This window comes from Danio rerio, chromosome 1 (genome assembly GCF_052040795.2).
Source record: "Danio rerio strain M-AB ecotype USA chromosome 1, GRCz13ab, whole genome shotgun sequence".
Taxonomy (NCBI): Eukaryota; Metazoa; Chordata; class Actinopteri; order Cypriniformes; family Danionidae; genus Danio; species Danio rerio.
In genome coordinates this window covers 40,763,802-40,790,884 of record NC_141021.1, presented here as the reverse complement: position 1 = coordinate 40,790,884, position 27,083 = coordinate 40,763,802, and the positions used below count along the sequence as shown (strand labels likewise).

The 27,083-nt window shown below is 32.7% G+C and overlaps 1 protein-coding gene and 2 long non-coding RNA genes across 5 annotated transcripts in view; 2 read left to right on the top strand and 1 right to left on the bottom strand.

The window, feature by feature from the left end:
* glra3 (glycine receptor, alpha 3) overlaps positions 1-26,371 on the top strand; it is a 108,727-nt gene extending 82,356 nt beyond the window's left edge. The window contains exons 7-10 of one of the 2 annotated variants that reach the window (XM_087235087.1): positions 14,023-14,237; positions 16,329-16,478; positions 21,478-21,594; positions 24,237-26,371. In XM_087235087.1, coding sequence (XP_087091213.1) covers positions 14,023-14,237; positions 16,329-16,478; positions 21,478-21,594; positions 24,237-24,512 — 758 coding nt within the window. In that variant the 3' untranslated portion in view covers positions 24,513-26,371. 2 annotated transcript variants of the gene reach the window in all.
* On the bottom strand, positions 739-13,645 carry LOC147846948 (uncharacterized). Its single transcript, XR_015476739.1, has 5 exons — positions 13,496-13,645; positions 11,472-13,403; positions 10,186-11,394; positions 2,560-3,568; positions 739-2,192 (listed from the first exon to the last, which is right to left on the bottom strand). It is a non-coding gene; the product is annotated as an uncharacterized LOC147846948 (long non-coding RNA).
* Positions 4,348-9,220, top strand: LOC147846949 (uncharacterized). 2 transcript variants are annotated; one of them, XR_015476738.1, is made up of 5 exons: positions 4,348-4,452; positions 6,108-6,182; positions 6,977-7,145; positions 7,390-7,965; positions 8,772-9,220. It is a non-coding gene; the product is annotated as an uncharacterized LOC147846949 (long non-coding RNA). The 2 variants fall into 2 exon arrangements; XR_015476737.1 differs by having other exon boundaries at positions 7,390-8,010; positions 8,675-9,220.
* Positions 26,372-27,083: the final 712 nt, after the last annotated feature.

Sequence of the window (27,083 nt, the reverse complement as noted above, 5' to 3'; positions counted from 1 at the left end):
GAGGCCATTTGAGTACAGTGCACTTACTGTCATGTTCAAGAAACCAGTCTGAAATGATTTGCGTTTTATGACATGGTGCGTTATCCTGCTGTAAGTAGCAATCAGAAGATGGGTACACTGTGGTCATAAAGTGATGGACATAGTCAGCAACGACTCTCAGGTAGGCTGTGGCATTGACACAATGCTCAATTGATACTAATGGCCCAAAGTGTACCAAGAAAATATCCCCCACACCATTATACCACCACTGTAGACTCAGTTTCCTTTTTTTAAGCTGACAAGAGTAGCACCCAGTGTGGTCTTCTGCTGCTGTAGCCTACCCTCCTCAAAGTTGGACATGTTGTGCAATCTGAGATGCTCTTCTGCTCTTACCTTGGTTGTAACAAGTGATTATTTGAGTTACTGTCACTTTCCTCCACATTCTGTGAATGAATTAATGAATGAATGTATTTTGCATTATGACAGAAAAATCCAAAATATGATTATTGCATATTTGCATATTGATTAGCAAGCCACATTATTTTGTTCTGAGTAGATTGCATTTGGGCATTATGAAAATGAGCTGCTGTTTGTGTTCTTTCACCTTGCCAGTAGAAGTACTATTTCTAGCCATATCTGCGCTCTTATGGACTGCAGTCTCACATGCAGAAATTTCTCTGTATACTATAAAAATATTGCTGGATCTTTTCAACCTAAATTTTGGTTACACAAAAGGACAAAACAAATATATATTTTTTTAAATAAAAGTGCCTTGATTTAAAGGGATAGTTCACCTAAAAATTTAAATGTAATCACTATTTAATGTCCCCAATGTGGTTCCACACCATTACAGTATGATTTTGTTGTTCTAATAAATTTAAAAGGTGACATTTTGAAGAAACCTAAAAAACCTGTAACAAAACCTGTATCAAGTTTCATATTAAAAACAGCTACTGTAAGTGTGAAAGTCAAAGGTTACAGGTTTTGAGCTTTCTTCAAAATATCGTTTTTGTGTTCAACAGAAGAAAGAACTGAACAGGTTTGAAACAAGAAATAAATGATTTTCAGCATTTTCATTTTTGGGTAAACTATACCTTTAAGAACTTTATTTATAGGAAAACAATTCACATCCAGGTTCATATGTCAGCGTAGTTTACGACTGTAGTTTAGTATACTATATGTATATAGAATGGTGTACATAGAATTGCCTCACAATGAAAATAAATGGATCTGTTTTTGTGTTTACAGACATGTTTACAGAGGTATTCGCCAATGCTGACCTGTATACAACACACTCATCTCTTAATTCACTTTCCTCACCTACATCTGTGCTTAACTGAAAAATCACTTAATGTCCCAATGCCTTGGTTACAAAAGAAATCAATAACTCAATACTTGACAGATAGCTTGTTTCAAGCCCCTGACAGGCCGCATATTTGTCAGTCTGTCAGATCATGAGAATATACTACACTTGCTTCATGCAGCCATTACATGTGGCTAACATGACCAGGCACTGTCAGATCATCAAACCGAATAACAATCAATCTCCCTTTATGTGAAGAGACACTTCTCTACAAGCATGTTTCCTCGTGGAGTGATTGTATAAGTGAAATGCCACCCCTGAAATTTACCCAGGGGCCTTTTTTCCAATCGCATTACTCATACAAGCAGCCCTTGCTGACCTTGTGATTTTTATACCGACGGGTACAATATAGATGCTAAAAATCAAATTAGCCTTCAAACACCACAATGACGTTTCACTTTCAGCATCGGGCTCATTAACACTTCTTTAAATGCGTTTCTGGGCTCTGCAGTATGACAGGATGGACACAGGGCCTTCTGCATGATCGCTCACACATTTCCTCCTCTAACAGACAAGACTTCCTGCTCTGCCGTGTGGTTCTGCTCCACGCATCTTCCGTCAGTTGAGTCATGAGGGATGTGAAATAAGCACATGGCACAGCTTTAGTGATGTCACAGCGGGTTTTCATCCTGGAGCTAATGCAGAACAAGCCCGTCAGTGAAAGGACAGAGGCTCATTTGGGTTTCCTAAATATGCAAATTAAGCAACGTGCTAAAAAATTAATCTCTGCCACAGCTCTAAAAATAAGAATCTTTTGGCAGGTAGTATTGATTTTATTGCTCAACACACAAAAGTAAAAAAAAAAAAAGGTTTATTTTAAACACTACATTAAAGTGTTAAAAATAATCGCCTGTGGTAATAAAGCAGGCACGTGCACACATAGGGCTCAACCTGTGCAGTGCACATGCCCTTTTTAGTCTTGGATAGAAAGTGCCCTTCCAAAATGATCAAAAGTGCCCCCGCGACGCGGCACACCCTCGGTCCCGCCCTTCAGTAGGCGCGCGACAACACCGCTCTTCAGAACGCGCGCAACAACAACCAACCCCCCCCCCCCCCCCCCGCTCTTCAGAACGCGCGCAACATCCCCCAACCCCCCGCTATTCAGAACGCGCGCAACAACCCACACCCCCCCACCCCCCCCCACCCCCCCCCACCCCCCCCCACCCCCGCTCTTCAAAAAATTTCTCCTGCACATGCCCTTTGGATGGTCTCTGCACGGCCCTGTAATAAAGTAGTTGCCATGAACAGACAACAACTATGAAAATATAAACAAATTACTAGGAACTGTAACCATTTTACATTTTGTCAGTTTAGTGGCTGCCACTGTACAAATTTGAGTTCAGTCATATGAAAATGTATACGATTTTAAAAAGTAGGCGTGACACCATACCCCATCCTTAAACCCAACCATCTTTGGAGGATGAGCAAAATCCACTAAATCAAAAAGTTACAAATTGCTGTAAGAATTTTGGTATATTATTTAACAATATACACTTCTAGTTCTTCTAGTTGATCATTTGGAAAAGTGGCAAAAGGTAGATTTTCCCTATGCATCATCTGTTGAGCTGCACTGCAATCATCACAAATACTGCAGAAGACCTATTGGAATTCACACGCACCCAAGATTCTCACAGAAATCAGTCAAGTTTGGTGAAGGAAAAATCATGGCTTGGGGTTACATTCCATATGGGGGCATGCAAGAGATCTGCAGAGTGGATGGCAACATCAACAGTCATACACAATATTAATTATTTTTCCACTGCAGCATGACTTTATATTCTATACTGTACATTATTAAGTGACGAGACTTTTGTCTAAGCAAAGTCAGACCTTACTGTCCTAATTAAATAACTTAAAACCAAGGCCTGATCATATTTTATTTTTGTAAAATAAGTGTAATCTAGAGGCCTTTGCCTTTCTTATAAGTCACTTCTGATACCAAATGATCAACTAGAAGTTATTAATTGCTGTTCCTAAAACTTGGATAGGTGACAAGACTTTTGTCAGGTAGTGTCAATCCTCTATGGGTAATTCTACAGTACGCTGTAGCATTCATTAACAAAAGTTGAAAATACTATAATATATACACAGTATTACTGTATAAATATACTTGTTACCAGTGGTGGAAAGAGAATCATACTCAAGTAAAAGTGCCATTACTTAAAAAAAAAAAAAAAAAAGGTTGATGCGTTTACATGTAATTTGTGCATGTGTGTGTAAACAACACTGTAAAAAATGTTTGTGAAAATAACAGTGAAATTCTGTAAAATTGTGACATCTAAATTTTGTAAATAAAAAAACAAAGAAACAGCGTTAAATTTACAGTATGGTTTTGTAAAAAATAAAAATACAGTTGTAACACATTGAACCAAATTAAACTGTTAATTGTACTGTAAGAATGTGTATCAATAACAATGTTTATTTGTAGAAAATACCGATCACTGTTATTTGAATAGTAAAAACATGTAATACTGAAAGCTGCTGTAAAAATTACAAAATGATAAACAAACAAAAATCATGCTATTACAGATAAAAAAAAGCTTGTGTAAGCAAGTATAACAATCACAAAATGACCAAAATGATTATGCTATCCTTACACATATCATTACATATTTACAGGTTTTAAATGAGGGGTTTTAAAAGGCAATGTGTCTGTTTAGAATTGTCCTAATGGTCTATTAGCTATTTTAATATTAGGCTTTATTGCTAATTATCATATTTAATGTAGGCCTACATAGAAAAATAATTGCTATTTGTCCGTAAGGGTCCTTTATTTGTGAACACATGTGAAATATAATCGTAAATCCACTGTAATTGACAAAATATTTTTTTAAAACAATTTATTTAATAAAATTATGAATGTCTTGTTGTTATTTAAAATGTGACAGCGGTGTTTTTCTATCTAAAATATATGTTTTTGCGTAAATCAATGTCTGCGTTTGAATTTCAAACTCTGTTCTGTTTTGTCCAATCACTAATCTGATTCTTGCGGGAGCAGCCATTTTACAGACGTTTATGGATCTATAGTGAGAGCGCGCGCTCAATCTGTCCGGCCCGCGAATGAAGCTGTGGAAGACGTCTTGCAACGTTTCTAAACTACTGAGGCACTGGTAAGTTTAGTGAAAAGTTTGTTTACTTTAAACGCTTTACCATAAGCACCCGCCAAAGAGGAGAGGGTATTATTTGGGGTGTCGCACGGTCGTCGGAGTAATAATGAGTGGCACAATGCAAAGGTAACTCGGCCCCTTGTCGTATCGTACTACTAACGTAACGTTAGCTGAAAAAAAGATTTTTTGGAAGTCTAAAGATGATTACGTGTCATTTTTGCAACAAAACCCTTGAGACACTGAGAGGCTATGTGTTGCATTGTAAAGTTCACAGAAACGAACCCCGTTGCTTTTTCAAATGTGTTGGTGCTGGCTGTAAGCGAACATTTTGCTCTTACGCAGCATTTAAAGCACATTTCTATAGAGATCACAATGAGTCTGTATCAACCGTTAGTACTAAAGCAGTTGTAGCAGATTTTAAATGTGCCATTTCGTTGTGTGACCGCACGTTTAACACGGCTAAAGATGTAATATGCCACTTAAAAGAGCATTTAGCAGAAGGCCGACCTGTGGCTTGTCCAGTAACGGGTTGTAAAAATACTTTTACAATTAAATCGTCTTTTACAGCCCACATGCTAAGAAAGCATAGAGCTGCTTCAAATGATTCTATAAGTGACATTTACAGGGAAACTGTTTCTCAGTCGTCCACTGTCATTGAATGTGATGTTTCAAATGATGTAACAACACCTGAAACTACAGAATTGCCCCAAATTTCTAGTGAGTCGTTCCTTAGGAATATGTGTTTATTATACTTAAAACTGCAAGGACAGCTCCTCCTTCCAGCTTCAACAATTCAGACGAATGTTGAAGAGATGCAAAATGTGCATGAGTTGGGACAAGATTACACTTTAATTAAACTGCGTTCCCTTTTAAAAAATGAGATGGATCTAGCAGATGAAGTTGTTAGTAAAGTCTGTGACTGTGTAAAGGATTCAGATCTGTTCTCTTTCTGTCATCAAGGACCACTGAGAACAACATATTCAAGAAGTCAGACATTCAAACAGATGTTCAAATACATAGAGCCTAAAAAGGTAACATTGGGAAATGATGAAAATATGACAAAGAAGTTTGCATATTACATACCTGTGAAACAAACATTGAGTAGCTTATTGGAATCGGAATTATGGAAGAATTCGCTGTGTCAGCCATCTTGTGAAATAGACTCGGAAAATTTTGCTGACATTAGTGATGGCAAAATCTTTAAGTCCAACCAGTTCTTTCTTGAAAATCCAGAATGTCTGAAACTAATTATTTACCAGGATGCGTTTGAAATTGTCAATCCACTTGGATCTGCTAAAAAAAAGCACAAAGTAGTTGCAGTCTACCTCTCTTTGGGTAATTTACCTGCTCATGTGCGGTCCAATACTGATCACATGTTTCTCGCCTTGTTGTGTGGAGAGAACGACCTAAAGAAATTTGGAAGTGCTAAGGTTTTCTCGGAGCTGTTAGTGGATTTAAAAGATTTGGAGGAAAATGGAATAGCTGTAGGTGGTAAAGTAGTCAAAGGTGCACTGTATTGTATTGCTGGGGATAATTTGGGTTCACACGCCATTGGTGGGTTTACTGAAAATTTCAGTCGTGCTCAGTATTTTTGCAGGTATTGTGAAATCACAAGAAATGAATTTCAGAGTGATAACCCAAATGTTTGTGGTCCACAGCGCACCCCTGAAACGTATGATTCTGCTGTTCATGATTTACAATCTGAAGACCGTCAAGACATCAAAGGAATAAAGGTAAACTCTGTTTTCAATACTTTGAAATCTTTCCATGTCTGCCAGCCTGGTCTCCCACCTTGTTTAGGCCATGACATATTTGAGGGTGTCTTATCCTATGATGTGGCATTGTACTTAAAGTATTTCATTAAGAAAAGACACTGGCTTACATATTCTGTTTTGAACCGTCGAATCAAGCAATTCAAGTACAAAAGTACTGATGCACTTACAAAGCCGTGTGCGGTCAATTCTGAGGTGTCCAAGCTTTCTGGGCAAGCTGTACAGAATTGGAACTTTTTAAGGTTGCTTCCTGTATTAATTGGTGACAAAGTGGAAAATTCAGAAGATGAAGTGTGGCAGTTAACTCTCCAGCTCAAAGATATTGTTGATTTGATTTGTGCACAAAAAATTTCATCATCACAAGTAGCCTATCTTGACATTCTAATCCAAGAATATTTGGAATTAAGAAAGTCTTTGTTTCCTGAGAGTCCACTAAAACCAAAACATCATTTCTTGCGACATTATCCTGCACTAATTCTTAAATTTGAAATTTGTTACCATTAATAATCATGAACGTACAACAATACTTATATAGCATTAATTAATTGTTGTTACTCATTATTATGTATTTCAAGATCAAAGACTGTCATGATGACATTAAATAGACTGTTCAGTAAAAGTATTGTTAATTGTACATTCATTTTAAATAAAGGTAACATAAATCTTGTTAAGTTTTTTTTAATTTGTTTGTATTTTTAAATTTATGGTATCATAATTAAAAACCAAATTTAACTTTTATTTAACTGTTTTCTTAGGCCAATCCTGCTTTTCGTCGAAGCGTTTCATGCTGTGTGTGGATCAAAATATTGTACATGACAACATCCCCTCCTTCATTTCCGCCCTGTGCATGATGTTTGGAAGCTATTATTGCTTTAACATCCATTACCCATCAGAGCTGGCATCAACCTTGGAGTTTTTGCAGAGGTATGTTTTTTTTTTTTTTGTACAGGCTTTATACAGCATTGAAGTGGAAAAAAAATTAAAGTAACTGATGCAGTGGCTTTTTATGAATACTTAAATTGCTAATGCAAAGTTTTCTTTTTATTTTCCCTTTTATTTGTATAGGTTGATAAATGTCACTATAATTTAAATTAAAAAGGCATTTTTCCCAAAAAATAAGACTTTTTTTTATCATTAATACAATTATTTTTTTCTCTTTTTTGCTCAGGTGTTTCTTCTCTATCAACCCAGAGAAAGGCACTAAAGTGGAGGAGACAAACACAGCCCGACTTCATGTGAACCCAAGAGTTCTTACCTTGATTCAGGAGCTTTCAGATCATGAATGGCGTGACGTCTAAATATGGACTGAAGTCAGTAAGATTTGACAAACAGTGAATGCCAGTTTCTCAGGTTTATTTGTTCTGCCATGCTTAATGTATGTGTTAAGTTTGTACACAACTGTTAAGAGTTTTTATTGCTCTAGTGTTTTCTGAATTAGGTTATTTCTGAATTGCTTGTTTGTATGGAATATTTGTTTATAAAACAACTCTTAAATGTTCTTAAACCGATTTAAGAGAAAAGTCAGTAACATTTTATAATAACTACACACTATAAATAATTTATTAAGCATTAGCATATAGTGAATTCATTAACTGTTGAGCACTAACTCTAAATTAATAAACATTATTTGGCAGTTTATAACAACTGCTAAAATGCTGCATTCTTGATTTAAAAACACGTGTAATGTGCCTAATAATTGTGTTTTCATACTTTGTTAATGATTCTTTTTTCATTACTGAATTAAGTACTGCATTATTTACAAACCAGTTGTATTTTAGAGTATTTCAGGGTTTTTAGGATCATTTAGAATGAATTGGTAAATGGTTAATAAACTATTCAAATCAACATTTATAATTCTTATTATTCAGGCATATATTAATAGTTAATTTGTATGTTATTTAATTCTTTATTAACTCAACTTCATCCTCACTAATCCAAAGTGAGGACTATGCTTTTTAAATCCCTTATAAATGACAATTAAATGTTTAGTTTAGTTTAGAAATAATTGATAAAGAAAAGTTTTTTTTTTTCATTTCTATTTATTTTAAAATCCACAAATGAAACTGTATAATATGAAAAATAAATCTTTGCAACTTTATGTAAAATAAAATGACTGTACAGTTTAAACATCGCTAAATAACATTGAAATGTTGCATCATTGTGTTAAATTGTTATATTGTTGTTTAATCCAATTTTATGTTATATTTTGACACTCCTGTTATTCAGCAATAATTAAACTTCACAGTAATTTTACTTATTAGATAAGATTGCAAAGCTTTTTGTTAATTTGATACTGAGCCTTTAATTGTCATTTATAAGGAATTTATAATGCATGAATAGTCTTCACTTCAGATTAGGTCACAAAACTACATGAAGTTGTGCTAGTAAAGCATTTATTAACATAAATAGTAACCATTACTATATGCCTGAATAATAAATGTTGATTTCAATAGTTTATTAATCATTTACTAACTCAATCTCATTGATTTTAATTATCCCCAACTACTAATAAATACAAATGGTTCATAAATAATGCAATACTTAATTTAGTCATGAAAAATCAATCACTCACAAATTATGAAAGCACACTTATTAAGCACATTATGTGTGCTCATAAGTCAAGAATAGAGCATTTGTAGCCGTTGATATAAACTGCTTACTAACATCTATTAATGTAGAGTTAATGCTTAACAGTTAACAAATTCACTATATGCTAATGCACGATAAATGATTCATACGTGTGTAGATATTATGAAGTGTTACTGGAAAGTCATTCATTTTATTGCCATTTATTGCAATTTTAGTTTTACTGGCAATGTCTGCCATCTCTTTGCCTATTACGTTCCTTATTTGTTTCCAAAAAGACAATCATTATCTGTCACATGCTCTGTAAAAGGTGAATGTCGTTTGTAAGGAAAGTAAGCAATACAAATTTGTGTTGTGAACTGACAGACAGTTGTTGACTTGTTTATGGTTAATAAATACAAATTATAATTGGATTACTAAGTTTTTGAGTGCAGTTTCTATGATATATGCATATCTAGAATTTATATCCCTGAGTACTGTTTAACATACAGTACAAGTTATCATATATGGTAAAGCAAATGATTTACAGTTGCTACTAAAATCAAACTACGTTCAGTATATGAAACAACATTGGTCTTCTCAAAGGAATTGGTTTAGGTGTGGTTGTGCCATTTCAGAAAAGATTTACTTGTCTACATTTTTTGATTATTATGAATAAACACAATTGACTAAATTGATTTTATGCTGTTAAGTTGTTTACCTAAAAAGTATTTTCATTAATTTTTGTCATAATTATTGTGGCAAACACAGCTGCCTACAGAATTTTTTTGTTTAAATATTAATGTAATTATTAATTTTAGAAATAGTATTAATTAGTAAATATGCTGATTTGTTTTTTCACGTAATCTATATGTTCAACAGTTTTAAATTGTAAAGAGGTTTACATTTTTATTGTAATTTTTACAAAATTATTCTGGCAACCACAGCTGCCAAAATATTTTTGTAAAAGCAACAAGATTTTATTGTTTTAATACTAAAAATGTAAATATTTCGTACACAAAATTTCTGTAAATTTTACATATTATTAAATTGTTTTTTACATAATTATTCTGTCAATATACAGTTTTAAATTGTAAACAGGTTTACAATTTTATTGTATTTTTTACAAAATTATTCTGGCAACCACAGCTGCCAAATTTCTTTGGTAAAAACAACAAGATTTTTTTGTTTAAATACAAAAATTTTTGCTATTTTTTACACAGAATTTCTGTAAATTTTACATATTATTAAATAGTTTTTTACATAATTATTCTGTCAATATACAGTTTTAAATTGTAAACAGGTTTACAATTTTTTGGTATTTTTTACAAAATTATTCTGGCAACCACAGCTGCCAAATTTTTTTTGTAAAAACAACGGAATTTTTTTTACAGTGAACATTATATAGTGCATTTAGTTATTGTTTAAGGCCATTTCAGTCATCATACAGTAAACATCTGTCATCTTCTCATCAGTGACGTGCATCTAAACAGTCTCTGGGTCATTGCGTGTAAAGTATCTTCTTGGACACCTTTAATGCTTCCAAACATTTTGCTGCATGTCTTAAGGTAGTTCAGTATGATGTGATTTACTTTCTATGTGCGATTCGATTGGACAGGAATCGCAGGAATTATTTTTCTAAACCCCACAGACAGAAAATAATAAAGTAGTGACTGCAGCTTAAAGGAAAGAAGTGGAGTAAAAGTACTGATACAGCACTTAAAAATGTACTCAAGGGAAAGTAAAAGTACACATTTTTAAAACTAGTCAGTAAATTGAAGACTACAGTCATTTAAGTGTTTGTAATTTTTTACTTTACCCCACTGCTTCTATAGTATGGTTAAAAAAAATAAAAACATAGTATTAACTAAACTACCACACTATAGCAATTTTATATGGACACATGTGAAATAGTATATTTTTATGCATCATGATTATAGAAATCCTCTTGTACATATAAATGAAGAGATGTCAAGACACGTTTTAGTTTGAAAACATGGCTGCGTCTTGCTATGGGTGTTGACTTGTGCACAAAGGGACACTTGTAAAACTGATTTCGGTGAGAGTTCTGAGACAGCATAAATTAATTGTGCACAACAAAATAAAGAGAGCTTTATACTTTAGCTTTTTACCATGGCTTTCTTAACTCAGAACTAAAAACTAAATACTTTCAAAATTCTATCAGAAGAATTTGGATTCGGAAATGCCTTCTCATCTTGGAATTTTAAAGCTTTTGCACTTAGCACATCTCTTTTTTCATTCTATTTTGCTAAGCTGTAAACACTGAGAAGGTGATTGGTCAAAGAAAACAGAGTTGTTTTTACAGTGCTCTCCAAAGTGGACAAATCCTTGCGTTGTGTGGACCATGAAAATGGAGCCTTTTGTATAAAATGCCCTATTTTTAGTCAGTTGATGCAGTCATGTGTCTGTTAAGCCTCATAGTTTTCAGTTTTGTTGCCATTTTGGGTTATTTTGATATCCTTGCTGTGGGTATGAGCTGCATCATCAGGACAGTTTTCTTGGAAGTGGTTTATTCATTTGCCGTATTTGTTTTAATGTATTCCTTATTCATATCACACGTGCGTGTCTCCTGCAGTAACTACTTTACCTCAATGTTCATCCATTAAAAATGGAAAATCCACAACATTATACATAAAAACGCAACATTATTTTAGTCATTTATACTTAACATCTATATATCTATCTATCCATCCATCCATCCATCCATCCATCCATCCATCCATCCATCCATCCATCTATCTATCTATCTATCTATCTATCTATCTATCTATCTATCTATCTATCTATCTATCTATCTATCTATCTATCTATCTATCTATCTATCTATCTATCTATCTATCTATCCATCTATCCATCCATAACCCATGTCCCTTTCCAAAACCTTTTCATTCAATGTTCCACACTGGTAAAATGATCGTCCCATTCCCACATGGACAGCAGATTTACTGGTATCCTTTAAACAAAAACTAAAAATCCATCTTTTCTAAACACCTGAAACCCGTTGAATAAAACCAAGACCCCTCTTCTCTCCCCCACCTCACCACACACAAACCCAAAATATAATTATCATTTTTACAACTCAATTTTAAGTCGCTTTGAACAAAAGTGTCTGCTAAATGTCTAAATGTATGTCTATGTGGCTGTTTATGAAACAACAACTCTGCAGCTAAATGCAACTTATCCCATTCCATGAAATAAAAATGTAAATAATTAGGGAAAGTGAGGGAGAAATAACACCTCTTAGGTTGTCCGATCTGTTCTCCCCCATCCCTTGTAATACAGCAGGACAGTTTATTTTGCTGGCTTCTTTCTTGAGCCTGCAGCGCATCCCTCTTTTGTCCTGTGAATGTTAGGTGCTGTCAGGCTCCATAACACAGACCGTCTCCTGCTTTTTGTTCTTTTCCCTTCCCGCTTCCTTCTGTTGTTGTTTCTCTCACCTCTCTCACTTAAGTCTCTAGGGGCTTTATTCTCAGGTCACCTCAACTGTAGTGTTGACAGCTCCAACCAACCAAACTCCTGAGGAGACTAGTGTGTGTGTGTGTGTGTGCGTGTGTGTGTGTGTGTGAGAGAGAGAGAGAGAGTTATAGGTAACGTTTCCGTGTCACGTATGCTCAGCAGAAGCAACCGCTTGTTTAGGCAGTTGAAGGCAAATTATCCCTGCTGAGAAATTTAGTAATTGTAACATAGCAAATGTATTTTCACAATATTGTTTCATATAGAAAGTTTATTTATTTTAGTTGGCTGGAATAAATGCCGTTTTTTATGATTAAGGTCAGTATTTTTATTGTTTTTTCAGTTGGCCACAGAACAAACCACTGTTATTAAATAATAGTAAATAATCTAGCTAAGCTTTTAAATTGCACTTTAAGCTTAATTCTAGTGTCTTGTTAAATAATTAGAGAATATTTTGTACTGTAATCATGGCAAAATAAATTAGTAACTGGAAATCAGTTATTAAAACTATATAAAATCTATCCAAACAGCACTTTATTAAGATTTTACATGAGGTCTAATCATTGTGCCTTCAAATGTGAATGTAGTTGTATGCAAGTACTCCTTTATTTCATGTTGGTCTAAATATGTGGTTTATGTGTGTTTAATTCATGCATTTATTTATTTTTTATTGCTTTTTTTTTTTTTTACCCACATCACTTAAGTTAGAGATAGGGCAGCTTGGAATTTTACCAAGCAAAGATCTCCCAGGGAGTTTGGAACAAAAGAGACAGAAATAGAGAAAGCGTCTCCTTACTTTTCAGGAAAAACAAGCCTTGCAGAAATGTGTTTTGAGAGAGGAAAAGGCTCTGCTATGGAGAACAAAAAAGAAGAAAAAAAACAGACTGCAGCTGAAAGCTCTCAGACGTTTTAAGTAGTGCTCCCTATCTTTCACATGGATTATGCGCATCAACTTAACTGTCTGTATTGGCTGTCTAGAGTTGTTCACAACCGCATATGAAGCAAACACATTCTTTTATGTTTTTTTTAAATGCAATACATAAAACACTTTCGGTTTGTGGCATCATACATATTTGCATTAATGTTTTATCTATTCAGCCTCTTCAATAATCATTTATAATAAGACAAATAACATTTTAAGTTCTATATAACACCATTCAGATGAGTAAGATTTTTTAAAAGTGTTATTAAGGTTGTATCGTATTGTACATCATATCATATATCATTTCATATACCATACCATATATCATATCATATCATACCATATTTTATCATATCATATACCACATCATATACTGTATCTCATATCACATCACATCACATCACATCATATCATATCATATCATATCATATCATATCATATCATAATGCATCAAATTAAATCAGCCTTGGATAGCACAAAGGAAACCTTTCAAAAATATTTTTTTTAAATGTTATGTAGGGTATAAATGATTGTATTATGTTGAAACTGGCAGCTTTATTCTTGTTATAAATTCAAAATAATTTAATTAATAGATTAATTTAATAATAATATGATGGTTCACTGTGCAACTGGTGACAAATGTGCACATTGTATAAAGAAAATGAAGACTTCCACTATTAAATTGGAACACCGTTGCTATCAACCGAACTGATTTTATCAAATTAAAACGTATTAGAATATCTCAGTGGTTCTATCAGAACTACAATTATTACCACACCTAATCGTTTTACCAGCTAGCATTTGCAGTTCTAATCAACTCTTTTCCACTTTACTTTTTAGGCAAGTTCACATGCATTGAGGTACGATTTCACCTGGAAAGACAGATGGGCTACTACCTGATCCAGATGTACATTCCCAGCCTGCTCATCGTCATCCTCTCCTGGGTCTCCTTCTGGATCAACATGGATGCGGCTCCTGCTCGTGTGGCGTTGGGAATCACTACAGTGCTCACAATGACAACGCAGAGCTCTGGTTCCAGAACATCCTTACCTAAGGTGAGACAACAAAAAGTATTCAGGCATGAGCGAGAGAGAGAGAGAGAGTGTTTTAGAGTTTATTGCCATATTGGCTATTTCATAACAACAACAAATAAAATGTATAGTTTTTTTTTCTTATGAATCAAACACTGAAAAATATAATTCTAAGATGATTTATTGGATTTACTAATTTTTTAAAGTTGGGTTGTTGTAAACAATTTATTTGGGCTGAAATCAAACAAACAAATTAAGTTGAACATCACACACAACATTAATTTGCAACAATTTTGCAGACATCATTTTTTTCAGTGTATGAATTTCCCTGATTTTTACCTGACTTTCACTGATTAAAAAGCTGAAATTCCATGAATGAAATTAAATAGAAGAACAGGATGCTGTTTTTAGGATGATGTCATTTTAAATTGGTTTTAGCTTGAATATCATTGTGTAAGACTGCAATACCAACTATGAGAACAACAATAGATAATTTACTTCAGATTGATTAAAAAAAAAAAAAAAAAAAAAAGGTTACCGGTCCTTGAGCACTAGACTACCTTTGGAGTTTATAAGGTGCTTACTGTTTGTGTCGCTTCAAAGTGCTCCCTCTACCTTATTAATAGCTTCATAGATGATAGTTTTAAAAACTTTTATTACTTTTTAAAACAGTTTTTGAAGTAATTTTGAAGCCAAAATGTCTATTATGCTGAGATGTTAGCGTTAGTTAACGTGTACAGTCTGGTGACTGCATTTGGCTTAAGTGACTGCAAGTTTATGAGCATGTAAGGAATAAAATGAAGCTGAAAAGTAGCCTAATCTTAAGCATTTTGCTATAAGAGATATTGTATAGAAAAAAATAATAAAATGGAAAAGTAGCTGAAAAGTAGCCTAATCTTAGGCGTTTTGCAATAAAAGATATTGTATAGAAAGATATTATATATATATATATATATATATATATATATATATATATATATATATATATATATATATATATATATATATATATATATATATATACACACACACACATATTTACATATATATATATATATATATATATATATATATATATATATATATATATATACATATACATATATATATATATATATATATATATATATATATATATATATATATATATATATATATATATATATATATACACATATATACATATATATACATATATATACATATTTACATATATATATATATATATATATATATATATATATATATATATATATATATATATATATATATATATACATACATATATATATATACATATATATATATAAATATATATATATATATATATATATACATATATATATAAATATATATATATATACATTATAATTAATTAACAATTATCAAATCATAATTTATAAATCTAAAACTGTTTAAGATTCCTAAAACTTTTGAAATAAATTAAATTCATTTTAATATACAACTTATTTAACAATTCATATTTACAAATAATTCAAGTCCCTCCAGTTAAAATAGAGCACTGCAAAATTATGTTTTACTTCTCATTTAAGTAAATGTCTATGTGCAAGTCCATTGTGTTCAAAACAGCATCTTGCATAAATAACCTCATAATGTCTTGAATTAAAAGAAGGATTTCAAAAGCTGGATTTCAAATAGTACATTACATGAGCTCATATTAGCCAAAAAAAGAAACTAATTCAGCATCAGTATTGGGGTATAATTTTTACCAGCACTCATGCCTTTTCCTGCCATTCATCCTCAGTTATCATTTATTAATGCCACTCACAGTGGAAGGTATAAAGCGCATCCATGTGTGAAAGCAGGCGTGCAGTGTGTATTGCATATTAAAAACTCATAAATGCTACATGGAGTTATGCAACACAATTAAACATTCCAGAAAATGGAATAAAGACTTCTTTTTTTGTTTTTTTTTTTTGTAGCTGGTAGAGAATTATCTGATTCATGGCAGGGATAAGGACAGAAGTCGGACGGATCCCTGCACTGTTCAATAATAAATTGACTGGGCAGTCAAATAGTCTGGAATGAAAAATAAATAAAAAAGCTGAAGGCTAATTAAAAGTTTCTGAGAAGGCATGTGTTTGTGTCCTGCAGGTGTCCTATGTGAAGGCTATCGACATCTGGATGGCTGTGTGTTTGCTGTTTGTGTTTTCGGCACTGTTGGAGTATGCTGCAGTCAACTTTGTTTCAAGGCAACATAAGGAACTGTTGCGATTCCGGCGGAGAAGGAAGAAGTCTGGCAAGGTATGGGCTGAGATGAGCTGTAACAGGCAATCATCTCGCAAAATTATGCAAAATACATGAATCCGATTACTGAATGCACATTTACGATAAGGTATAAATAGCATTCCTGTGTGTTAGAGGCATTCAGGAATGCAGGGGTCTTGCTTTCTGGCAGAAACTAAAATGTTAATGATTTCTGTCCATCAAAATATAAAAAGGTAATTGCATTATTGACGCAAGTGTTTATGAGTGTTGAAGATGGATAGTGAGGCAAGTGATTTAACCTGCATTGTATCTGTGAAAACGACACAACTGCTAGTCTGATATTGATTTTACAAAAATATAATCACAGCTTTATCAAGCATCACAGCCACAATGACACATTTAAATAATACAATGCATTTTTCTTTGTGAAAATAACTACAAACTGTAAAAATAACAATTAATAAAATGTCCATGATCATTTATAAAAACCTGAACTAATATTTTTGCTTAGGCTTTACATTTTTTAATGAGTTTTAAATATCTTAAAATAACAATAAAAAGTATATACATGTAGCAATATTATACACAGAGCAAACAATATTATACACAGAGCAAAACACTATGTAGGCCAGTAAGAGCCAAACGTCTTTTAACAAACATGCATTTTTATTGTGTAAAACACACAGTTAGACTGTGTTAATGTTACCATTTAGAATGTGTTAGCCACAGTATACACAGGTTTGCTGTGTTGATGCAGCCATGTTTATGAAAGACAATAATGACTTGTGTGCATGAATATATGTCAGTGTAAGATACTACAATAGCACTCATAAATAAAAAAATAAATACAAAATGTCTGACGTTTCTATATGTACATCCAATCACATGTTGTGTTTGAGATAGGGGAGTTGGTAAGTCCAGTTAGCCAATCACACATTATCTGTTGAGGACATTGTTTTGATGCACATCAAATAATTTATTTGATAAATACATTTCTAATTTAGTTTATGCAGACAAAAACATACACAACTCTCCTAAAATGAGCAGAAAAATATGTGAATATTCTGTATAGCCTCCTTTTTTTTTTTTTTTTTTTAGTTCAGTCTTTCAGACTAAACTGTTTCAGGAATTTCAATACAAAGGGAAAAAAATGGCTTTTGTTTTGTTTTTGTTACATTAATATTGGATTATTATCCCTTTACAACCATATCCTGTACAGTTTTGTTGTCTGAGTGGCAGTCGTTTTGAACTAAAATGGTCATGTAGTCCACTACAGTGGACATGCTGTAAAATCAAAAATAAAAACAAAATGTAAAAACTCTAAATTGTAGATTTTTTTAACCCAAAGGATGTAGGAAATCATAGAAAAAAAAAAGAAAAAAAAAATCTTCGGGTCTCAGGAGGATAGCAAGTGACTCCCTTATATAGACAACTGCCACTTGCTTGACACCGAATGAATTAGTGGTTTTGAATATTGTATTGAAATGGCTCACCAGCAGAAAGTCACTTGGCTTCATCTGTTTTCAGTTAATCGTGTTGGACAAAATTTCCATATCAGCACATTCCTAATTATAAAGAGGCCACTTGTCACCAACTACTGATGTACAACAATATAAATTGCAGAAAGAGTCACCAAAACACTCATACCAACGCACAGACTGACAAGTTAATATGAACAGTTGATTTATTCAATTGTATATTTAAATAAAAAAGTAATATATATATATATATATATATATATATATATATATATATATATATATATATATATATATATATATATATATATATATATAACTGATAATACAAAAAACAAAAGGACTAGATTAATATTTAGATTTGCTCTGTCAGTTAAACATTTTGACAAGACTTTATAAATGCTATTTAATCATTTGAATGGCTTTTGTGCATAAACTCATATATAAAACTCTGTAATCACATTTATTTGAGGTTATTTTTTATAATATTAAAAAAAATTAATAACATAGGCTACTATTAATAGTTGATATTTATATTTAAAAACATAAATAAATAACAATAAAAACAAAAGATTTTGTCATCCAGTTAGTAAAAACAAACAGCTAAGCAGTTTATCTGGAACATGGCATGCCTTGAAAAGCATAACCATAAAATCACATTAATATATCAATAGTCAACAATCTAAAGAGCAACTGCCTATATCTCCCCCATTCAAACTTTAGAATCCAATACAAACAAATAGGTTCCAGCACAAAGATTGCAGATTTTACTTTTAGCTCAATCAGACACATTTATTGATGATTCAGGATCATCTATAGCACATTATTAGACTTAAATCTAAGAGGCAAAAAATTATGTTTGAAAGACTGACAGCATTTCAATGTCTCTTTTTTTATATATAATTTTAGAATGCAGTCAACAAAATGAATATTCTGGTGAACACATCAAGTAGATCTGATGCTAGGGCATTATTACATAGTAAAAGGTTAGTCCTGTATTAGTCATATTACAAAGACCATCTAAAATCATATATGTTTATGCTGAAATCACTAAAACCCCCAACTTGTTATTTGCACACATATACAGCACTGCCTTCTAGAGGACAGAATCAGCTAGTGCATATTTATGGCAAATCTACAGTAGCAACATTATAACCAGCATATTTCAAGAAATATTTCCAGGCTGCCTGCTGAACAGTACAAAGGTCAGATTGCCGTTTGCCATGTCTGAGAGTGTATTAATACTGCATGTGGGCAAGGTTGTTATTTCCCCTGGCACTATGTAGCTGAAACATGATTGATATGAAGCTTAGCCAGTGGAATATACCAGCAATTTTTATAGGATGGGAAAGCAAATGAAATCCAGCAAAAATAGTATTTTCAGCATTCTCAATTGAAAGATCAACACTATTTTATTCATGTTGTCAAACTAGTACTTACAAATTCAGCCAAATGAGGCACAACTAAATATTATTTGCAGCATTCTCAGTTGAAATTGTCAGTCTTTCTTTTTTTCTTGTACGCTCAACAAATTGTAGCTTGTTCAAACTACTTATTTACAACAATTTGAATCAACAATTCTTAAGAGTTTTTTAGGGGTCAACTTAATCATTTAAATCATTTAAAGTTAAATCTACTCAAATTTGCGGAAACAATTACGTGAATTTAATTGATTTGTGTTGAGACTACATTAAGCAATTATGTGGAAACCAGCATTTTCACAGTGTAGTCTAGTTTCATGTACTTTAAGAAATTCAGATAATTCAGGCACAGTTAAAAAGTAATAATATTTGCAGCATTATTGTTTGAATCCAATTGAATTTTTTTTTCCATGCAGTCTAATTCATATATTCATTTATTTTAAAAATTCAGGCAACTGATGCACAACAAAAGCAACAGAACCATTTTTTTTTTTTACATACAGTCTAAATTCATGTACTGTTACATATTCAGGCAATTCAAGTAAATATATAATATCCCCAGTTCAAATTACTTGAATTAAAAAATATTAACAGACAATTCAAGCACAATAACATTTGAAGCATTCTAGGATGAAACTTGATTGAAAAATACAGTCTTCGACAATGTACTTTTACACAATCAGATAATCAAAGCACAATAAAAGTGATTTTGCATCATTATTTGGTTGAACCCAGTTGATTTCATTTTTTTATGCAGTCTAATCCATGTATTTTTTTTTTTTACAAACTCGGGCAACTGAAAATAATTTGAGCATTCTCAGTTGTAAACACTTGATGAACTTGTTTTTCATACAGTCTAAATTAATGTACTCTTACACATTTAGGCAAATAAAGTAAAGTCTCAGCATTCTCAGTTTAAACCACTTGATTATTATTTTTTCATGCAGTCTAATTTCATGTACTTTTAAAAATTCAGGTAATTCAAGCACATAGCAGTAAAAATAATATATGCAGTATTCTTGGTTTAATCTGGTTTGATTTTATGCAATTTTTGTTTTTCGAATTCTGGCAATTGATGCACAATAAAACAATAGTAGAGCAATTCCAAGCAAATGTCAACCTTGCCATGAAAAAAATAAGTTTTCACCAAAATACGGAAACAGTATAAAGTATTGTGTGTAAGCATTGAGCAAGTATTTTATAGTACTTTAAAAAAACTCCAATGATTTCAAACTATTATATTTGATTTACCAGTCACATATATCGATATTTCACATTGGTCACATGCATAATGGAGCGATGTCACATCCACAACGACACTTTTTCCTTCATAAACGCAAAAATATAAAATAAAATAAATCATTTTTGTTTTATATAGAGCAGACTCTTATCATTATGATTATCCTTATTTCTTTTGGGTTGTGTAGTTTAATTCACATAATTTCTACAAAGTATGTTGTATACTGCAAACTCGCTAACTTTTTTTGGTCACATCTATGACGCATGTTTATTTTCCTCATTTAAAATATAAAAATTGCTTACAAATTGATATTTTTCTGATCCCTTAACTCTGTGGTCAGTTGTTCTGGAAAATATAAACAGGTGTTTCAATATAAAGTTAACATATACATTATGAGTGAATTTATGTTTTGAATTTTTACTGCAAATGTCACATCCATAGCGCTGAAATTGCTCATTAACATTTGATTCACTAGATTTTTTTTTCATACAGTCTAAACTCATTTACTATTACAAATTCAAGCAATTTGACTAAATTAAATAACATATTTTCAGCATTCTCAGTTGAAACCACTTAACTAACATTGTTTTTATGCGGTCTGATTCCATGTAGCCTAATCTTATAAATGCAGATCTTATATCAAGTGCAGCATAAATAATATTTGAGCATTCTCTGTTGAATTCATTTAGTTTTTAAAACCAACCCTTTTTTCCTTTCCCTCTAACTTCCCTTACTTTTATATTATTAAAGCCATTGCTTGTTAATATTTATGTTATTTGGTTATTCATTTTCACTTTTGGACCTTGCATGATACCCTGCATGTGGAGAGCTATTGTTTTATCAGTTTGCATGCTTTGTGTTTCTTTCTCTCTTCAATCCCCCTGCTGTGCTGAAAGACATTCGATCAAACATTTGATGAGGAGCTTGCCGAGTCATTGCGTCGTATCAATGGCTCACGCAGTGCCGAGCCGGTTTACGGATCAATGGGCCAGCTTGACCAAACTAATGACATGGTAAAGAGCATAGCACTTCATTTCTGTCCTTGCCTTTGCTTATGACATCGGTATACTATCTCTTCCCTTAATTTCTAATCACATGCTCTTGTTTATAGAGTCCGGCCCCCATGAAACAGCATGCCTCATTATTTTAGTAACAATTAGACAGGCGATTCAGATTTTAAAAAAGCCATTTCTGTCTTTTGTGATTAATACATTTACAACCATTGACAAATTTTGGAATCTTACATTACAATTCACCTTTTTTTCCTATGAAGACGACAGAAGGTACTTCGGTTTGGAAAAGCTTATAAGCTATAGCTTTAAAATTAACTCAATCATAAGGTTAATCTACAAATAATACTAATCCTTGACTTTGACCAAGGAAATTATTTTTGTTTATACTTTGTATTTTTGTTGTGATGTTAAACAAAGTTAACATTTACTGAACATTTACGAACAATTGATTTCCGTGTGCTCTTAATTTACAATGTTTTTCATTAATAATTTACTGGAATGCTTTAAGTATATCTTACACTTTTAAAAATGTATATTTTTCAGATAAATTACATTCTCTTTCTCTTTTGCATCTAATCTCTAGCAGCGGTGTCTACTGTATAAGGCTTAATACAGGTCAAATTTGAAGGGAAATCAGTTTAAAATATTACCAATCAATCAATTTTCCAATCATTTCTAACATTACAAGTGACTTAACAATTGTGTGAATTGCTACAGAGTTAATAGGGCTTTTGGAGTTATGTTTTAATAGTAGTAAAGCATAATAATGTTTTCACAGTTGAAAGTGCTTTAAATGTTCAACAATTATTGAGTAACATCAGCTCATTATACAGAGTTTATGAAAACACAAGTCATTGCCATATTTCGAGCAACTGTATCATTGGGCATAATTTTTTTTTTTAAAATAATTACTGTAACTAGTATATAATATTTTAAAGCAGAAGCTAGTAACAAAAAAGCATAATGCAGTTTAGTTTTATGAATTAAACAATAATCAGAAATGTATCACTTTACAATTTTTAGTTTATGGGTATATGCATTGACTAACACATTTCATTGACCTTTTTTTAATCAAACAACATTAAGAGAACAACATAATGAATGTATAATCATTTTATGTGCACTATAAAAAGTGTTTAGTTGACTTTAGTTTAAAAACGTGAGTAGACCAATTGTCTTAACATTATTAAGTAAACTAAACAATTGTCAAGTGAACTTAACAGTTCCAAGTTAGAACAGAATTACTCAACTTTTTGAAATAAAATCAACTCGTGGGTGGCGCAGTGGGTAGTGCTGTCGCCTCACAGCAAGAAGGTCACTGGTTCGAGCCTCGGCTGGGTCAGTTGGCATTTCTGTGTGGAGTTTGCATGTTCTTCCCGTGTTTGTGTGGGTTTCCTCCAGGTAGTCCGGTTTCCCCCACAAGTCCAAAGACATGTGGTATAAGTTAATTGGGTATGCTAAAATTGAACATATGAGTGTGAATGAACGTGTATGGATGTTTCCCAGTGATGAGTTGCAGTTGGAAGGGTGTCTGCTGCATAACATATGCTGGATTGGTGGTTCATTCCATTGTGGCAACCCTAGATTAATAAAGGGACTAAATTAAGCCGAAAATTAATGAAATCTTGTCACTTTTAAGGCAATGGATTTACTCACTTGTTTTAAGTAATCACTTCTTTGTGAATATAAACAACCATTCAAATGTTCTGGATCAATAGTAACATTTCATTCGGCAAGAATGCAATAATGCTGTTCTTTTTAACTTCTCTTAAAATATTAAAGGGATAGTTCACCCAAAAATGCATGTCTTCATTCACAGTACTCAACCTTGACTTGTTCCAAACTAGTTTGAAGGTTTGTGTGTACATGTCAAGTTAAGGGTGAACAAATGATGAATAGTTCACCTCTGAACTATATCATTAGTCAGTGATGATGATGCAATAGGTAGGTGTGGCTCCGTGGCTCCACCTTATTTAATGAGTTAATCGTTAACAGGCAAGCTGTTTAGAAAGCATATCAAGGGGCTTAATCACTAGAGCTGCAAAGACATTGTGACATTTTAAAATGTTATAACTTAATAATTTAGGTTTGTTAAAATAAAAAAACAAAACAAAATTAATTTGTGTATATTTAATTCTAACATTGGTATTTAATTAAAATGACAAAATACAAGAGTTCTGAGTATTCTACCTTAAATGACTGTAATGGTCAAATTATCTTAATTCATTTCTGCATTCGCTTTTCCTTTGAATATGTGTGCCTCTTTGTTTGCATAAAGTTGCTAGGCAACAAAAAAATAATCAAAATATGGTATTTGTATAATTATATTTTAGGATGAAGTCAGACATTCAAAGTTTAATTCTACAAATCTCAACAGAAGTTTTGTATACAAATATAATGTGGTAAAAAGTTGTTTTGGGGACAGTCTTAAAGTATATGAACAGTCAAACTGACTGCTATGGCCATTCAAGTAGAATTCTGGTCGTTTCAGTGTTAAACTAACAAACAACTCATGGAACTAAAACAGAGTGCCAATACAGTGAAGATGGTTCACAATATTATATTATATTACACAATTTGCTATGATGGGATGGAATATTTGTATATTTATTTCACTTATATGTATATTTTCTTTTTCTAAGGAGGAGGAGGTGCGGGAGAGCCGGCTGAGCTTTACGCCAAACGCAGGGAAAGACGGTGCTGTGCCCAAAACTGCTAACAATGCAGCCACAACACCATCTGAACCCGCTGTTGCTCCCGGAAAGAGTCACGAGGAAATGAGAAAACTCTTCATCGATCGAGCCAAAAAGATCGACACTGTGTCTCGTGCCGGATTCCCACTGGCCTTCCTGTTTTTCAATATTTTCTATTGGGTTCTATACAAAATCCTTCGCCACGAGGATGTGCACAAGCCATAGAAGGACCATGGTTTGTGGACGAACTGCATATCGCTGAACTCTGGTGAACATTTCCTGCCAAGATCTATGCTGGAGTCTGAAAACGACTGAGAAAAACTGTGATGTCAAGGACCAAATGGCTACATTCAATGGTTTGTTTGTGTTGTACACCCATATAGACACTGCGCTCACTATGCAAAGGATAGACATTTGTAGGGACACTTACACACCTGTCCTGCAACTGAACCAACAGTGGACAGCACTTCTACACATTTTTAATACAGAAGCACAGTCCGACACTGACTACTACTGCCCCCTGTTGAGACAATGTGTGCGTGTGTTTGTCTTACACTGGTTTTTGTTGACTTTGTCGTCTTACAGCTTTACTGCCAATGTTCTGTGTTGTATTTTTCATATACAGCTATTGAATATAGCAGAGTGCAAGAGCAGAGATCAGTATTATAAAACTTTCCACACAATGTGTAATGTTGATTATTTTATAACAAAGTATTTAATAGTTTTTTTTTTAAACATTACCCTTAATCATTTTCATCACAACATGATCGTCGACCAGCTCTTAAAACCAGCATCCAGGCCAAAAACATTCTGAGCTAAATCTCAAGAATGCCCTTGAACCAGCAAAGATTGTTTTGTTTGTTTACAGCTACCTTAATGGCTTCAAGAAAGCACAATTTGAAAACTTTAATTGCTAGCGTACTGTCAGCAACCACAGAGAAATTGAAACCATCTTTCAAGTCCAGCGCAAGTTTCTCTTAAACAAAAGCATTACTGTTCAAAAACCATTGTTAGTTACGTCAAACAAATGATGCCACTGCAGAATAATTCAGCTGGGAGTGAATTCTGTGTTACAAGTTCATAAATGGAGAAAAGAATTAAAGGAAGGCTGCAGTCTCGGCCAATATGTTATACAAGTCCTCCGACAACGAAAAAAATATATAATTAAGTGTCTCAAAATGATCATTTGAATGGTTTTTAACCTAATCTAATTGCATGTATGGCGATTATTTAACTATAAAATTTAAGTGGACTATAAAAGACTATTTAAATACTGCCTCTAAAGTTCATTTGAGTGCTATTATAAACATACAGATGTGAAGGGAACACATTTTCAGTTTATCCAGATTGACCAGGTATGTTTTAATATTTAAAAATAAATGCAAAAAGCATGACATTTAGATGTTATGCAGTTATCCACCAAATATTGCTTTCTTAATCCATTTAAAGTTAAAACACTGGCAAATACAAACATTTCTGAAAATATGACACCCTTTTGTTATTTTGACTAGATGTAAATGTGATTTTAAATTTAAATTGAGGATATGTGATCAATAATTTGTAAAACAAAAATAAATATTATATTATATTTGAATGCATAACTATAAATTATAAATTCAGAAAGACTGAGAATTTCAAAGTCTCTTATTTTCTCCCATATCTCTGTATAAATCTAAAATTGTGAAATGTTTATTTATTTTGTTGTATTCAGTTTTGTTTTTTTGTTTTTTTTTCAATGATGTGTTAGATAACACTGTTTAAAAACACTGGGACCAGGCTTTTTTTTTTTATTTTGGTCATGATGACGTTGATGACCTTTTGTCTGGAATAATTGTCTTTTCTTTTGAAACTAAATGAGTCTGCTGAAAAACTGTGCCATAGAAATTTTCGAAGCATATCTGTTCTCACACATTCCTACGAGTAAATAGAGCAGCGATGTTGTGTTTGAAACATCATCTGACATCAGCATTTGGCGCACATATTATAGAATGGATTCAAGAATCCCCCAGACATTTACAATACAATGCAAGAGCATTTGTAATTTATTTTGTACAAACATAATTAAATGTTATGCATGACCTCAAGTCTGATGTACTTCCTTTTCAGTCAAAAAGAAGCTGTCAGTCAAAATGTTCTTATTGCTATTAAGGCTACAGGTGAGATGCTTTGTTCTTCTATGTACAGATGTAAATACATTTGGCCACTTTTTTGCTTTACAGTGTCGGTGTTATAGACATTACACACTTAGCTAACTTAGCAGTTTAATACATACAAGGCGAGTTAAAAATACACAAACACACAAAACTATATTATTGTCTATATAAAATGGGCTACACTTCTGGAAAAAAGAAAAAGAAACTGTCATAGAAGTTCTTGTTTACACTACAATTACCATTAAAGTATTACAAAGCATCAAATAACCATCAAAACCAGCACATTTTAAAGGGTAAATGCAAAATGAATACCAGTAGAAGCCCCACATTTAAACCAACATAATTTAAATTATATGCAACAATACAAAAAATCAGTTTTGTTTTGTTTTTCTCCTCAGCAGGGCAGTTTCACTTTTATATCATAAGGGTAGTTTCTTCATTCTTTCATCCATTTTTCTTCAGCTTAGTCCCTTTAACCATCAGGGGTCGCCACAGTGGAATGAACCGTCAACTTATCAAGCATGTTTTACACAGTGGATGCCCTGCCAGCTGCACTGCATAAAAACACCCATATACACTCATTCACACACACACACACTAGGGCCAGTTTAGCTTATCCAATTCACCTACATGTCTTTGGACT